At 39.9% G+C, this 17,492-nt stretch overlaps 1 protein-coding gene across 1 annotated transcript in view; it reads right to left on the bottom strand.

The window, feature by feature from the left end:
* ADAMTS5 (ADAM metallopeptidase with thrombospondin type 1 motif 5) overlaps positions 1–17,492 on the bottom strand; it is a 43,500-nt gene that overhangs the window by 22,013 nt on the left and 3,995 nt on the right. Inside the window, exon 2 of the mRNA XM_037905557.2 lies at positions 10,346–10,478. Within this exon, the coding sequence (XP_037761485.1) occupies positions 10,346–10,478 (133 nt within the window). The remainder of the gene's footprint in view (positions 1–10,345; positions 10,479–17,492) is intronic.

Here is a 17,492-nt window from a genome sequence, read left to right as displayed (position 1 = left end):
AAGTGCCTATAAATACTCTACGATTACCACAGAAAGGGATATGTAACATTACATGGCACATACTATTCACTAAGTATTTGGGTACGGATAGTTATTAAGTGTGAATCAGCAAGTACAAAACTTAACAATAAAAAGGGAAGACCCACTGAAGTTAATATTAAGCATCAGTGAGGTTAAATAAAAAATGTATTTATGCATTTTTATATATTCCCCAGTATGTTCCAGGGTAACATAGCTGGAGCACCACAAAGCTGGCCCTATAAATATATGCCATCTGCTCATTCAGTCCAATTACTACCCAACAAAATTAATGGTGACCTAAGTCACCCAATGGACTACTAAACTTTTCACAATTGCAAGTGCTGCAGTGAATCAATGTTTCACGCTGTCCACTGGAACTACTCAAGATTTATACCTGTATAATTGAGAGCAGAATCTGATGCTAATCCAGATTTACATTAATGTAACTGACAACAGAATTTGGCCTATTGTTTTAGGAGCAATATAGTTGCCTGTTATTTTTTCATTTAAGAATATTGCAATAACTCAGTACTATAATTCATGAAGAACATTGTTGCTGCTTGGGAAACTACTAATCACCTTTAGTTTAGATCTTACTGGGTCTCCTATCTCAAAGTAAAAGGCTCAGATGATTTTGGAGCTTGTTCATACTGCTACAATTTTATCAACTAAAGCAAATTTAGAGAATGAAGAATCAGTGTTTCTGGCACGTTAAAAAAAGTGAGAAATCAATTCTGTCAGAAAACAATTTTAGTAGCTTACTGATTTCTGAGATAGTAAATTTGAAATGACAATTTAAGTAGGCAAGACAAAAAAAGAGCGGGAAAAAGGTAGAATTATTATCCCCATTGTACACGTGGGGAACAGGCATGACTGTTCCCTCTTGGCCATGCGTCCCTTCCTTTCTATCCATCCATCCACCTATCCAACCTACCTACCTACCTACCCACACACACAAACACACACAAATAGTAAGGTAGCAAAGTCAAGCATTCAAAAGTTAGGGAATGCCTGAATTAAGGTTATACATGCAACCTATAAGCAGGCAAAACCCCACTAAAAACTGCAGGTAAGAACAGAAACCTTGGGAAAATATTCTTCTAACAAGTGTTTTTATAAATGGTGCCAACTGCAGCATGACACTATTTTGTACTACTATGAACTTAAGTCAGGAAAGAATAATAATAATACTAAAAAAGGCTCCCAACAGCTGTCTGACAATGACTGATTCAGACTGGGTTAGTAGATCATTTTATGTTTTTTACTTAATGAAGCATCTTACTGGTGTTGACAGTTCCCACTGAGTGAAAATGATACAATATCATTTTCCCAGAAGGATGGTTTTTAGTTATGTTATGCTGCAGGAATGCATAAAAGGGTAAAAGAAACAGAGTAGATGATGCAAGGTTCCCCCTGGTGCATGCTAGTCTTCTTACACATTAAACTGTTCTCTTCCAAAACAGCAAAAGAAAATTTAAATGGACTCACAGCCTCATTAATCCTTCTGTTTTGAAATTAGGGAAGGATTGTTCATTTCCCAAACTATTAAAAGCAACATTAAAACAGTATAAGGACTTTGTCCTAAGAAATGCTGAATGTCCTTTGTCAACGTGCTCAGTGCCCTCAAATCCTATTGACGCCAATGGGAGAGGATAGAACTCAGCACCACGGAAGAATTTTTAGCACCTCATAGGATTGGGGCCTATATTATCAGATGGACACACAGAATCTTGCAGAAAAATGAGAATACTCCTAAGGGACTGTCACAAACCCACCAAAGCCTAAATCCTCTCTGAAAACCAGCGCACAATAGGCCTGATTCTCAGTTATACCACAATTCCTTTACTGTGCTCTGGCAGAACAAAGGGGTGCAGAGGGTCTCTCTGACCAGCATGGAGCTGGCATAAAGGGCTTTATGCTAGCCTTGCTCACAGCGTCTGGCATAAAGGGTGGTTCGGGGGCACATACGGGGTGTGTTGGGAGCTGTGAGCAAAACATTCTGGCTGTTCTCTTCTTCCCAGGGACTGTGAAAGCAGAACAGAAGTCTGAGCACACCGAGTCTGCTCTACTTTAGGCTGGGGGTCAAGTAGATCCCAGGTGGGCCTCTGTACATGGGGAGTGCAAAGGTAGCGTCAAATCACCTTTACTCTCCATCCCTGTCCCAAGCACAAGAACAGAGTGAATGAGAATCTGGCCCAACATATAGCATGTAAATTACAATGTAAAATATAATCAAAGATCCAAAATAGTGTTTGGGGAGCAAAGTCTGTTATGCGTATACATTATCGTTTAGTCCCTGGATTAAACAGCATACTAAAGTATTGTCCCTAAACTAAATTTGACCATTGGACATATGCAATGACAGAGCGTGCTAAAAAATGTTCTAAACATTATAATTTGTTTACTTAGGAAAGCTCAGCTCAGATGAAGCATCTGTTTTCAGTGAGGTCATGCCTTTCACCTAATTTTCCAGCTGGGATGATTGAGATACAAGAAGGTCAAGAGACTTGCCCAAGGTTGCACAATGAGTCAGGAGCTCACATGGGATTAGAGTCCAGCGATCTCCTGGCTCAGAGGTTTTTGCTCTAATCACCAGTCCATACATTTTGAATAATCACTTTTTCTCTTCCATGCAGTAACTCATTTAAGATAAAAACAAATTTTTTACATTGTTTTTCTAACTATGAAAAACAATTGGTCTTCATGAAGAGCCACATCCTGCTACCACTCACAGGGAGAGATCACTTTGAAGTCAATGGGAGCTTTACATAAAAGCTGACGACCATAAGCAATAGTGATTTACAAAGTTCTGTTTTATAAGGTGTTTTGAATTGTAAAAGCACAACAAAATTCATACTGAGAATCTAAAAATGTGCTTTCCCCTCTACTTTCATTTGAATCTTCATTTTCTTTGACTGGTATTCTTCAATTATGACCAAAATTTACTTTTTAATTTAAATCTTCAGCCCAGAGGCAATTTTAAAATCTCATAATTAATAAAGCTCTGGATCACTGACTTGAACCTTAATGATTGCATTAAAGTTCAGTGCAATAGCAGACAAAAACAGAGAACAACACACAGCCAAAAGGGCCTTGTCTTACAGACATCACATAGACAGAACTTCCACCAGTCACTTATCATAATAGGCTTCAATGGGAGTTCACATATACATTCAGTCCAGGATCTACATCAGGATCTGCTGGTGTTGACCTTGATGGAGCACATGGGTGGCAGAAAGGCCACTGAGGAAAGGTTCAAGAGAAGAAAACAGCTGCCATCTCGCCTCCGTGGGGGTGGGTGGGGAGGGCTGTAGAAAAGTAGCTCATCCCAAAAAATGTTTAGCATTGCCTGGGAAGAAGGCACGGCCAGGAGATGTGCTGATTCAGCACATTCTCTCAGAAGCCTCCATCAGCAGGATTCCTGTGCCTTAAATCTGTTCCCCAAATTTTGAGGCACACCACATGAATCCCCTTATGAGACACAAGGAGATTAGATATTGCAGGAATGTATAAATTACATCTCCCTGTGCCAGGTTCATTGGTTCTCTGACTACAACATGAGGACTTCAGGGATCAGGACCACAATGTTTATCTTCATTTACAGTACTAGCAGAATATTAAAAAATTCTTTGCTCTCCTCTAGAACATGAAAGGCTTTGGGGGTGGGACACACATGCCCAACATACACTTTTACCGATAATAATGATTATGTTGAAACATCAGGCGAAACCTGGTTTCATTCCCACTTCCCTTCAGATGGCTGGGACACTGATATTTGACTCTGTGGGTTTAATTTATGATGTTTCAAGATCCACTGCAGCTTATCAAAACACAGCCTTGTTTAATCTAATCATGTATGAGGGTATATTCCTACCTAGATCAGCACAACTCCCGAAAACCTCTAACCACAGCAGCAAAACTCGGCAGTGAGGCTGTTGTGTCTGAGTCACTTCCAAAGTCTCTGGCTGAACATTTTGCTCTGATTTTGGATCCTCTCACTTCTCCTTCACAATCACTTCACAGCCTTCAATAAAGCAAGGAACTTAACAGGCTTAAAAACAAGCATTAGAGAAAGAAAAGCTTACGCATGTTCAGAAATTGAGGATTCAGGTATTCTAAATCAAATCAACCTCCTTCCGCCATCCCACCTTCCATTCCCACCTACAGCCAATTACAAACTGGCCCAGCTTCAGGAAAAGGGTTATTTTTAAGTCCCATGTGTGCAGCAGGTGGAACAATTATCATCATTACAACGTAATAAAAATATTTCTGGATGAGCCAAGATTTTTTAGTAAACATTTAACCTGGCATTAATGACAAACCTTTTGTACAGCTCATGTTTGTATTTTGAAACCATAGCTGAAGTCTCTGCCCTATTCCTTACCTCTCACCAGGACTTAGTGTTGAGTGCTCATCTTGTTTCTGAGGTCTTAACCCAGATGCTTTGGTAGCATCAAAAGTTAAAATGTAAGCTTGAAAAAGAAGATACAAAAAGAATGTATTAAGTAATTCTTCCCATGGATACAATCAGAGAAGATTTGGATGAATCGTAGTCTCTTGGTTTTAGAAAGGAACTCAGACTAATTATTGTCACCTGGATATTTGCCCAAACTTTACCTTTCATGTGGGAAGAGTAAGATGAAAGTTAGACATCCTTCACCATTGTTTCTCGTGCTATGAGATTCTGTGCCCTTGGCAATGTATCCCCTTGGGATGGAAGGACTACAAAAGATTTGTTCCGATCTAGCCTAGGGCTTTTTTTTATCTGTTTTATCTTGACAGCCTTAAACTCAAAGGGCTACATCTTCATCAGTAAAAACAAAAAGCTACTGTGAATTTAGTTACATTTCGTGCATGTACGAAATAACACAAATGTTAAAACACTGACATAGACAAAGAAAATGACAACTTTCTCTGCGTACTCACATATCTGTCATATAGTATAATTTACCTGTGAGTAAAAGCGGTGCTCAGATATCAAGCGAAACTCACATTGACTTCAAAGTCTTGTGGAGAAAGGTCAGAGTCACAAAGTTTGCATGCAGAGTTTAAACACGCCTATTTCAGTGTGAGGGAGGTTCAGATCCAGGCTCTGGGTTTGGCCTTTTATGGAGATAAGAGACAACTATCAAATTCACAGCTGGGTCCAGGTTCTGAACCTGCCCTCAACCCTTTTATCATTTTTGCATCTGGGGTTTTGGTTTGTGTCTATACTTCAGTATGTTTTTCCTGAGTAAGGATTGCAATATCACTGACTTTATACTGAGCTCAGAAGCATGTCTGCAGTGTTAACAGTATTTGCACTTGCAACTGTAAACTGGGTTCTCACAAAATGGGAGCATGTGCTAACGCATACCGTAGGATGTTGACACAGAGAAAAAGTTTCAGTATTAAACATGTTATTCCCAAATTGTAGCTTCCATACAGCTGCATAATGTCATGACTGTACCTATCTGTTGAAAGTGGAGAGGAGGAATTACAGGGAAAAGGATGAAATTAATGAACAAACAAAAGCTTAATTAGTTCAGTGTTGTAAATGTCAAGTTACATTCTAAAAATAAAACACTGGGAAGAGCATATGTGAGCCACATTACTCAGGAGGATACAGAGAGCAGTGATGTGCCAGTTTGATCACAGACGGAGAATTAGGCAATTTTCAAAAGGTGGGATGAATGTTAAGGATCCTAGCAGAGAGACTGATGTTATCCTCCATCACTGCTTAGCAAAATTGCCTTCTGCAAAGTTGAAATAAAGAACAATTAAATGTTCAATTGGAGCCTCACCTGGTAAGTTTCTATGCACATGTAACTCTCCATGAAGTAAACAGGAGTTCTGCATGCTGTTTTGCGGTGAAGACAGTGGACTGGGATGCAGGTGATGTAAACTGGGTTCCTGGCTCTGCCGCAGGGTTCCTCTGTAATGTTGGGCACATCACTGGTTCTCTGTTTGCCTCAGCTTCCCAATTGTGGAATGGGGGTAATACTGTGTCCTTTCTCCTAGCCTTTGCCAGTCTTATTTCTTTAGACTGTAAACTCACTGGGGCAGGGGCTGTCTCCAATTATGTGTGGGAACAAAATCTAGTACTTTGGGGTCCTGAAATCGGGCTGGGGTTTCTAGATGCGGCGGTAATATAAATAGCAACAAGTGGTTACTAAATTGACAAGTGTAATACTGAAAATTAAAGGATGTCTGGCGACTCTGGATCATGTCAAAAGCCACATTCTGATTGGCTGCTTGAGCCTTTTAATAACATCACGCTCATGCACCACATCTCAACAGGGCACAGATGGGACTTCCACAGCGTTAGCAATGAAATCTATCTCTCACATTTCTATAGTCCCCACTACCGTGGGGCCTAAGCACATCACAATTTTTGATGTGTTTATCCTCTGTGAGGTGGCAAGTACTTCTACCCCCACTCTAAAGTGGGGGAACTGAGGCACAGGGAAAACTAAGTGACTTGCTTTAGGTGACAAAGGAAATCTGTGGCAGAGCAGGGAATTTAACTCATGTCTTCTAAGTTCCAGGTTAGAGCCCTAAACTCTGGACTACCCTTCCTTAAGGGGAAGGACAAAAAAGCTGCAACTGTCAGGAAACAGAACCCAATAAAATAGATCCAAAGTAATAGGGAAAAGTTATTTACAAACCTTTTCCTACATGTTTTTGCTCATTTTCTACTAGGAACTATTTGCCATGGAAGAAGGATACATTGCATAACCACTCCTAGAATTGTTTTATTTTTAAAACTGAAAGGTAAAGATAAATCCAAATCAGGGTGTGCACGAGTAACCTACTGGTGACCTTTTCATGTTATTCAAGGCATTAGACCTTTGGCCTCATACTTTCCAATACACCTGTGATGTCCACCTGTTTCATATTAGTATGCAACCTGTGGGTTTACGGTTATAATTAACCTATCTCTACAGTTCCTAATGTTATCAACCACATGAATAGTACCATCCCAATTACACATCCAATGCATATTTTAATACATGAAAATTAGTACATATGTATTCACCACAAATGATTGAACATCTTTACAGGTTATGTTTTAAACGTATAGCCCATACCTGCTGCTTGCTTTTGCTTGTGGCAGAAACTGGATTATTACCTTCAAAGGTATGGAGGTCTCTTCCATAAATACTGTTTTTGATGCATCATCCTTAGCATGAAGAATGTTGTATCTGATTCTCCTTCACCATACACCTGTTTTATGTGAGTTTAACTTCACTGGGCTCAGTTAAATTATTCCTGTTTTACACCAGCGTAAGTAGGAGAAAATTGAAGCCCAACTTTGCTGAGTCCCCTGCTATGAAACCTTCTCCAAGTCTAACTTACTGTCTGCTAACCAGTGTTCTATGAATGTTATTTCAAGACTCCACCAGTTTGTTTTTGCTTTCATGATCATAGACCTCTGTTGATTCCACCTGTCATTGCTAGCCATTCACATTCTGTCTTTCAAAAACCACTGTGAAAAATTCAGATATTTTCTCTTTTAGGGGTAAATCCAAACCCGATGTATGTGGGTGTGAAAGTCCTGCTGGTAGCAGAACCACTGAGGTTCCATGCTGTAGCAGACAGATGAGTCCCCTTCTGGCCCCCTATGCATTTACCCAGGCCCAGCCTGTGTACTTGGGCTGCACACAGCTGTGGATTTGATCCTTATTTCCATTTATTTTTTGGATCTTCCTAAGAAAGGACACAATCCTGCAAAAAGTCCAGCGCGGTCTGTGAGGTGGTAGGTGCCTTCAAATCCCACTGAATTCAGGTCAAAGCAAGGGTGTACAACAATTCACAGGGTCAGATTAATTAGTTACCACATTTGGGTTTTCATGTTATAACACATCACAAATCCCTTAAAGAACTGCAGACAATTATTCTGATTTGCTTCTTAGCTGGCTTGCTTAACCAATCCTGCTAATAGAAAAGACCAGCTAGCTTTGGAATACTTGGAATACCCCTGTCCTGAGGGTGTTTTCTGCCCTGCTAGGTGAATTCCACTGAATAACTAAGTTATTGTAAAATTAAATCCACTCCCTTCCTGCAAAAAAAGGGAACTGTAAGACTCCAGTATGGTAGGAAGGAATTCGGCCTTCAACTTAGACACATCAGGGTTTTTCCCAAAGAGTTTAACTACAGGGTAGTCCCACCACACTTTTATTTTTCTTGACCTTTACTGTCATCTAAGTACCAGACTAAGCAATGCTAGTGTGTTTTTTGCCAGTGTCTCCCACTTTGGGTCTCTCTCACACACACACTTCCCAGCATCTCACACTTTGGGTAACAAACACACACAAAGACCAATCTGTGACTGGACACCCCCTCCTTATTAAAATCTTACGGTGAGGAAAACCTGGCTATTAGTTTAAACAACTTAGAACTAGAGTTTTTGTGTGCAGTGGGGTACTTATTTATCCACTAGTTTCAATCCCTGCCTTTTTTATATTTAAAATTATAGCTTTTACAGGTTCACGGTAAACCTCTAGGTAAGAAAGTGGTGGGATTTTTTTCAAAGAAAAATCTGCTTCCAAATTACTAAAAATAATTCAAGCATGTTTATATTTTCTTCTAATTGAGTTCAAAGGTATCATATTACTCATTCATCTCCTCTCTTCTCTTTAATGTATAAGATATTTAAAAATATTATATGAATTTATTACTGGTGAAAAGTATCCACAGAACAGATCTAGTATGAGTGGCAGCAGTGCAAGCTTCCACATCATTCTCTGCCAGTGTGCATTAACCTTTAGCTGGAGGTGCCACCTCTAGAAGTCAGAGGATAATTCAGTCTATATGCTCCTTAATTTCTTAGCCATTCTGCTAAGGGTGTCAAGGAGGGAATCAGTCAGCTCCAGTTCTGAAGGTGGGTTTTGTGATGTGGACTCTTCTTGCTGGGAAATGAACTAAGCAAACACAATTCCTATAGGGTCAATGAATAACTATCATATAGTGGCACCTATCTACCAATGCTTTGAATTTGTGACTTAGAAGGGCTTTATCTCCTATTATGATTCCAGCCCCCCTGTTTAAGAACTTTCAGGATCAGGATCCACTCTGACATCATTTTATAGGTTTTCCTACAGCAAATGATTTAGCTCAAGCCATCTGTAGTTTCATTCGACTGTGTCACTGCAAGAGTGCCAGGTTAGTTTCTCCTTATTATTTGAGGGTGTCTGGTGGAGGGGCTAGAGCCACTAACATGAAAACCATGAGTAAAGCCCAAGTGACTTCTGATTGCCATTCTAGGGATATTAGACACAGGACTCTTTCCCCCTACCTGCTAGCTATTTGAAAACTGAACTAGTGCAATGATACTCCCAAAACAAACTTTACTTTGGTTTGGCATGAGGTACAAGGCAATTCAGAAGTTGGCACTGCCTGAAAGTCTCTTGCCTTGTTATTTCCTTCCAAGAATGTTAAAAAAATTGTTTTCCATTTCCATTACCGTTCACGCTACAGAGCTAATAGTTTTTATACAAACAAATCTCCAGCAATTATGATAGTGTGAATGATTGAGGAAAGTGAAGATCTGAAACACAGTGTGGGATCTACTGGTAAATTAAAACTGACGAAGGTGTCAGCAATCTGTCTCGAGGAATATATGATACCAGATGTAATTTACTGGTATGCAACCCCTCCTCCATCATTAATGCAGTCTTAAATGTCACCTTCTGAAGGCCACAGAGTGGATTTTTAGTGTAAATTATTGCCTGCTGAGGATCAGCTGACACATGGTTGAGTGATTTTTGAGACTAAGTCTCTGGCACCTAAATACTATTTTCAGCTATTTCAGAACTGATTTTAATATTGCATTTCACCATAAAATTGGAATGTTAATAGGGTGAAAATAATATCAGCATTTTCCCATTCCATGAAAGCTGATTTCAGCCCACTCAGCAGACAATAAAAAACATACTGACTGAATGTTCATAACGATTGCTCCTGAAAGGTCCAGTAAGTGATTCTGCAGTGTAAGTTACTTCCCACAGTATGTATACTAGATGCATATAAACCATAATAGACCGGGCCAATATTTTCATATAAGGGACATGTACTGACATTTTTGGACAGTAGCAGTCCTTGAATTTTCACTTCAACTACTGATTTAAACTGACATTGTCAGAAAGGAAACACCTACTGTGCGCCTTCACTTGCCTTCTGATCTCTTATTAGTTAACCCCAAAGTGCATATGTATACAGCTTTAATCCCCAAGTGTACATCTGAACCAGGGGAAATCTGGAATTAATTGTGAAGTATTTTGGTTACTAATGCAGCTGTTACAAGTGTTTGATTTGGCAAGGGAACAGAAAAGGCACTGCATACCAATTTCGTGAGCCACTGTAAAAGCTGCATGGAGGCCGTCATCTTCAATCACTGCACAGCTGCGTTCAGGAGAGCATATGGTCCCAACGTCTGCCATTCCCAGAGTATCACATGAATGATGCCCACATAAATCCTGCCAAGAAAGAGAAAAAAGTCATTAAAATAAATGTTTATACCCACAGGTAACAACAAGTAGAGTCACCGGCCCTTTGCAAACAGCTGGACCCGGATAATACTACTAGTACTTTGGACGGTCATCTATTAAGGATCTCAATGCACTTTAAAAGCATGATGGCCCAATCCCACCCCCATGAAAGTCAATGGGAAACTTTTCATTGACTTTGAGGGGAGTTGGATAAGACTCGTAATTAATTACTATGGTGCCTAGAGTCCCATTGTGCTAGGCCAGGGATCGGCAAACTTTGGCACATGGCCCATCAGGGTAAGCCCCCTGGTGGGCTGGGCCAGTTTGTTTACCTGCCGCATCTGCAGGTTTGGCTGATCGCAGCTCCCACTGGCCACGGTTTGCCGCTCCAGGCCCATGGGGGCTGCGGGAAGCAGCGCGGGCCAAGGATGTATTATTAATCGCCATTTTACAGATGAGGGAACTGAATTGTAAGTGATTTTTTTCAAGGTCACTTAGAGAGAGCTGGGTATGAAAACAGATTTCTTGACTCGCAGTCTCCTGTTGTAACCACAAAACTATGCATTCCTAAATGGCACTTATAATTAATAATACCTATATTTTTCATCAGTAGATCTCAAAGCACTTCACAGGCGTTAACTGATTTATCCTCATAACATCCTTGGGAGGAAGGGCAGTGCTATTATCTCCATTTTATGGATGGGGAGCTGAAGCACAGAGAAACTCAATGACTTGCGCAAGGTCACACAGGAAGTCTGTGGGAGAAGAGAGAATTGAATCCCAGGTCTCCCAAGTACTAGACTAGTGCCCTGACCACTGAACCATTTTGCCTTTCTTGCTGTCCTTTAAATTGTCGAAAAACTATGCTGTATGCAGTGTGGTTGTAGCCATGTTGGTCCCAGGCTATTAGAGAAACAAGGTGGGTGAGGTCATATCTTTTAGTGGACCAAATTCTGTTGGTGAAAGAGACAACAAAATTAACAATATTACCTTTCCCAATGCTTTTGCTTTCGGATGGTAGCATTAATGTTACATTGCGTGGACATGCATATACATATTTGGCCTGATGTAAAGGTCAACAGAAAGACTCTCATTGAAATGCCAATGGGCTTTGGATCAGGCCCTTATGTATTTTGCATATACGTAGTATGGACTGCTAAATGGTCAGAAAGTTTAGCACACTGTAATGTGCAAAATGCAATTAACAGACAGAGATGGTCAGATGGCTTAAAGGGAAAATACCAAAATAGGCCTATTCCATAGTCCATCTACCACTTCAGCATGGTTCGATGAAAGTGCCATTTGAAGACACAACTATATTTTCAAATGGATCTGTCAAAGAAATCTCTCTGCTTGGTACCTTTTTTCTCTAAAATAATTCAGATTCTCTTCCTTCCTTCAAATCTCCATTTAAAATGCACCACTTCTATCAAGCCTGAACATACATATTACTCTTAAATTTCCAAAGTGGTGTATGGGGATTTCATCCTGCCACTTCTATTAATGTCAAGACTGCTACATATACAGAAGTTGGTCCAATAAAAGATATTACCTCACCTACTTTTTATCTCACATATATATATGTTTCAGAGTAGCAGCCATGTTAGTCTGTATTCGCAAAAAAGAAAAGGAGGACTTGTGGCACCTTAGAGACTAACAAATTTGTTAGTCTCTAAGGTGCCACAAGTCCTCCTTTTCTTTTTACATATATACATGTGGCTTTCAACACGCCAGGGCATCTGTATTCAGCAATGCTTTGTTAATATGGACATGTTGCTGACATCACATCAGACTGCATGCTGTGTGTCACCATACAACAGACAGGTTTTCAGAAATTTTGCAACACCACCCAAAAAGTGTATTTATTCTCAGCTCCAGTAGTTGCCCAAAGGGCTGTACATGCCAAAGTCAAACCTATTCCCAGCTCACCAACAAATGTCACTACCGTGCTCGTCTTTATAACATTTGAATTTAGCCAAATTAAAACAGAGAGTTGGGCACGAGAGGTGTGTGTGTTGGGGGTGGGGGAGGGGGGTAAAAGAGGACCTGTGGTGTGGGGATTGGAATTGCTGTCTGGTATTAGCTTCGTGGTGTAGAGCGATTACTGGAAGAGTGTGGCTGTGGGTTGCTCTTTAACAATGGCTGTAACTAGAGTCAAACTTGAATTGGCTGGGTTTTGGAGATTCAGATTTACATACTGCCAGCAGCGGTTTATCCTGTTTTTCAATCCTGGGTAACTGTGCATAGATGCATTTTTTTTACTTAAGTTAATGCTATCATTACCAACATTTACTTAGGCAGACTTTTAGACACGCATTTCCATGCTGTTCTCAGCTCATGATCTCAATTACGTTTCCTTTCCCCTGCCTCTCCATGGCTGCTCAGACTTGACCTATGTAACTAATTTTACTGTGGTTCTGTATCTGTACACTATGCATTTTTTAATCCTACCAAGTGATGATTCTGAGACAACTGTTCTGCAATTACATTGCTTTCATACTATTTACCTCAACTCGCTACCCATTCCCTAGTTGCTTGGTCTTTTTCAATAGCAAAGACTTGAATGTATATTATTAAAAACCTAGCCTGTTTATACTTCTGCAGATTGAAACTTTTGGGACAAATTTTGTCCTGATGTACACACCTCAGTGGTCCCACTGACTATTGATGGTTAGTTGTAAGTATCAATAACATTCTTAGCTTCCCTTGGAGGTGTCAGATGCAACCTCAGATGCTCCTAAAGTAAAGTTGCTGGGAGTCTATTGGAGGTTTTTATTGCACCTGAAGAGTATTCTTGCTTAAAATCAGGCCCTGATGTAATGATGTAACCTAATAAATCTGCAGGCTTGCTCAATTTTTCAAACTGCTTCAAAAGCACTAAGCAAGCATGGGCCCATATAATGCTTTTAGTTAGTTTCCAAGCATTATTTCCACATAATGTGTGATTTTCATTTAAAGAGTTAGATACCCATTCATATCTGTCTAATTTCATCTGACCTTTATCTCACTTAATTATCTCCAAATAGTGGTGGAAACTTTGAAGAATAAACATTTCTTGCTGTTTCTAAAGAAAGAATTCAGTCTGCCCTTTGATCTAGATTGCAGTAGTTTCAAAATGATGTATCAATAGAAAATGCATTCACTGTACAGGAGACAATAGATGGTAATCCTAAAGGCTTGGCAAAGAAATGATTTAGGAAAAATGAGCTGTGCATCGTAAGATCAATAGTTAATTAGACAGCTCATTAAAGGCCAAGTTTTCTCAGCATTCTTGAAGTGCATCAAGAAAGTCTGGTCTTTTGCCACCTACATGTGGCATTGTTGTGAATGAAGACAAGTGTGAAGTGTCCCTACTGAGACTGGTAACTAATTTCGCTTGAAAATCTTTAATTCTAGTTGTATGTCTGAGAACTGGAATAAACTGATCTGTAACAGATGCAAATTTTGAACCCTGACATTAAATAGTGCCTTAAGCTCTAGCTAGATATACTTTGAGCAAGAAGTTTAACTTTTCCCCACATTTCTTCCATTCATAAACCTTGCTCTTCAAAACACACTTAATTCTTCATCGTGTAACATCTTTTGCATGTTAGAACTGTAAAAGCTGTCTAAAAGCATTTGAAAGAGGTTTCTGGACATGCCAGAAAAAAAGTGCCTTGGGCTACCAAATTGGTAATCTGGCAGACAATTAGAAGTCTGTGCATAACTGCATTAGGCCTAGCTTTTTGGGGGGAGGAAGTCAACACAAATATTGTGAAATATTGCAATGGTTTGCTCACATCTACTTACATGCACAAAATTACCACATATTATTTTCCCCAATGACATTTCCTACACAAAACATATGATATTTATATAAGGTCAATGGAACCGCTCTGCAAGTAAGAGTGACAGCAAATGTTGTAATTGTTTAGTGTAATAAGGATCAGTTACACTGGACATTAAACATCAAAAACCTATGTAGAGATACTGCTGGCAATTGGCACAATGACAGAGTGACCTCTGGCTTACTAACAAAGGATAATAATTTGGATGAGATGGTAAAATAAAAAGAAATAATGAGAGCCAAAGAAAGCACGTTCTCCACTCAGTGAAATTATCATCCATTGAGTTGAGATAATCCAATGCTTGCTGTTAAATTTTAACAGCACTGTCAGCTTGATAGTTAAACTAAATCACATAAGCAGGACCCATATAATTGCTATGTGGAAAAGGGCAGGACTGTGGCCTCTGGCTCTAATGTGAACTTTTTTGTTAGAGCCAGGCATGACGGTACTATCACTGACTATGCTGAGCAGTACTTATGAAAGACTTTTTCATGTTCTGGTTGCCTGTATTTGTTGTGAGAAGTATCTATTTTAGTTTTCATATGATTCAGGGTGGAATGAAAGGAAAGAAAGAGAACGGGATTTTGTCCAGATGTTTTCAGTAGTTCTCCTCTGGGAGCTTGCATTCAAGTTTAGCTTAGGTCATGAATGATATAGGTTGGGGGAATTGTACACAGGCCTGGATTAAATAATTTTGGGACCCTGTGCATTACGCAAATTACCCCATCCTTAAACTACACAGAGCATGTGATATAGAAGACAATTGCCACCGTAGGCAAAACTTCACTGTGCCGCTCCCCACCTATAAACTCTTAACAATACGCTCTTAACAATGCTATCCCCTTGAAGAGAGGGTCTCAATTGGGGGCGGGGAATGGTCGAATTTTCAGGGCAGGAGGGGGCATGCAGCAAAATCTCTGTTTGGTTTGGTGGTTGTGGGAGAAGTGGAGGGCCCAAGCGCCAGTTCACAGCTCCACTCACACAGGTTTGCCCCGGCCACCACTCCGTCATGACTGGTCAAATCTGAGTGAGTAGGGTTGCGACCTGGAGCAGGGGCTCATAGAATCTATCCGGTTTTAGGGGGAGGGTGGTTTGGTGGTCAGGAACCTCCTGAGATGGGTGGGGGCTGTAACAATCAGCCATACCTAACTCTGTTTTAGCTTTCAGCACAAGCTCTTCTATTCCTCCGCCCCACAATGGCAAAAAATAGTGACAAGAAACAAAAGTGATAGTCTTGAACTGGACTGGTACTGCAGTTCCTCTGCCACCCACGGAGCTCAAGGCCATCCCTTAGCCTCAGGGGGGACCACAGGGCCTTCCTGCCCTGTTGCAGCCTTCCACTGCTGCTCAGGAAAGTGTTTGTCTCTCTTGTGCCCCCTCCACTCACAGATCTGGGTCCTTACTAATATCTTCCAAGTGGGAATCAGAGCCAGTCATTAAAACTGCTGCTTGGCTGTATCAGCTGGTTCCCAACACCAGCCTGATGGATTCTACTTAGGCCAGGGCTTGCTGCTCCCTGACTCTGCAAGCCCCTAAAGGGGCAGACAGTGCTGTGCAAGTTCACACTTGTTAATCTGGCCTGATTTTATTGGGTACTTGCTGAGAAGACTTAACCCAAGAAAACAATGGTGTTGGTTCAAGTACAGTTTGGAAGCTACATCACTCATGTGTTTGTGTTGTGGCAAATAGTCTGATATTTACTGTTAATGTCAATAAGCATTGTCAATATAGCAAATAAATAGTTTCCAGAGTCTAAGCATTAGACATAAACAAAAGAGATTTAAGCAAAACAGACTAAATTCATCCTTGGTGTAACTCCACTAAAGTCAATGAATTTACAAAAAGGGTGAATTTGGCCCAGAAATTTAGAACCATAGTTAGAGACCTAGCCACAAAATAAACAAAGACAGTAACAGATCTATGGAGAATGTATTTATCTGCCCTAATGAAAAGTCCTACAGAATTTAATGGTTTCAGAGTAGTAGCCGTGTTAGTCTGTACCAGCAAAAAAACGTGAGGAGTACTTGTGGCATCTTAGGGACTAACAAATTTATAATTTAATGGAAAATTATCACCTATTATATTTTTTTAACCATTCTCTAGAATTCAAATACTCTGCAGGGCCTGGTTCTCTCACAGTCAGCAGTAGGGGCAGAACCAGGCCTACAGAAAGAATATTTTTCTTTATGAAATTATGTAGGCTTTGAAATAATGTCTGTAGAACCCTATCACATTTCTACAGAACCTAGTGATTTAAAAATTTCACCTCTATTAAATTCTATAACACTTTTCCATAACATTGAAGCAAATCATTGAATTTGTCATACAAGAGTTAGGATTAATTGAAACTAATGGGTCTGATTTTGTAATCCTTACTCAGGAGAAGCACTTGTTGATATCAATGCATAGCCGTGGATCCAAGTTAAGAAGAATTTTCACTTAAAACTTTGGGCCAGAGTTTTAAATGCCCATGGGTATTATGGTGCCTAGATGCTTTTGAAAATCCCACTAAGTGTCTAAATACCTTTCAAAGCCTGGTCATTTGTCTATATTAGAGAGAGTTAAACCCAGATCCCTTGCAAATTATATATTGACCTCTTGTGTTATGCAGCATGGCTCATTTTGAAGCACTTACCAGATTAAATACAGATAACAGACCACCTATCATTGAGCCATAAAGGTCAATTGCTTTTTCTAAATCAGGACTCAGTAGTTCTACTTAAAAACAGATTGCATAGGCACTACCTGTAATTTAAATACTAACAACATAATTACTGGTAGTAATTGTACACTGAGGGAAAGCCCTTGGTGCATTCAGTACTATGAACATTTACATATTGATTTGTCTTTAAAAAAAAGAAAGTGAAAAGAAAACAAGAACAAGGGGAAGGACCTTGAAAGCACTTTCCCATTCAAGCAAGATCAGTGTGTCTTTAAAATATTTTGCTGTGTGTAATGTGAGTTCTAGTACAAGAGTCCTTCCAGAATCAATGTGAGTGTTAGGCTAGAGAGCTACATGGTAATATGCATGCTTAATGTACACACTGATGATGCATAATGAGTTACTTAAAGTTTGTGAAATGTGTTAGTTTGATAAATGAATTGCCAACATTATTCTGTTGACACACAGACGCAGAGATCAAGGTGGGCTTGGCTAATAAACAGATGGAAAATG

This window comes from Chelonia mydas, chromosome 1 (genome assembly GCF_015237465.2).
Source record: "Chelonia mydas isolate rCheMyd1 chromosome 1, rCheMyd1.pri.v2, whole genome shotgun sequence".
Classification (NCBI taxonomy): Eukaryota; Metazoa; Chordata; order Testudines; family Cheloniidae; genus Chelonia; species Chelonia mydas.
This window is presented reverse-complemented; position numbering and strand designations above follow the sequence as displayed.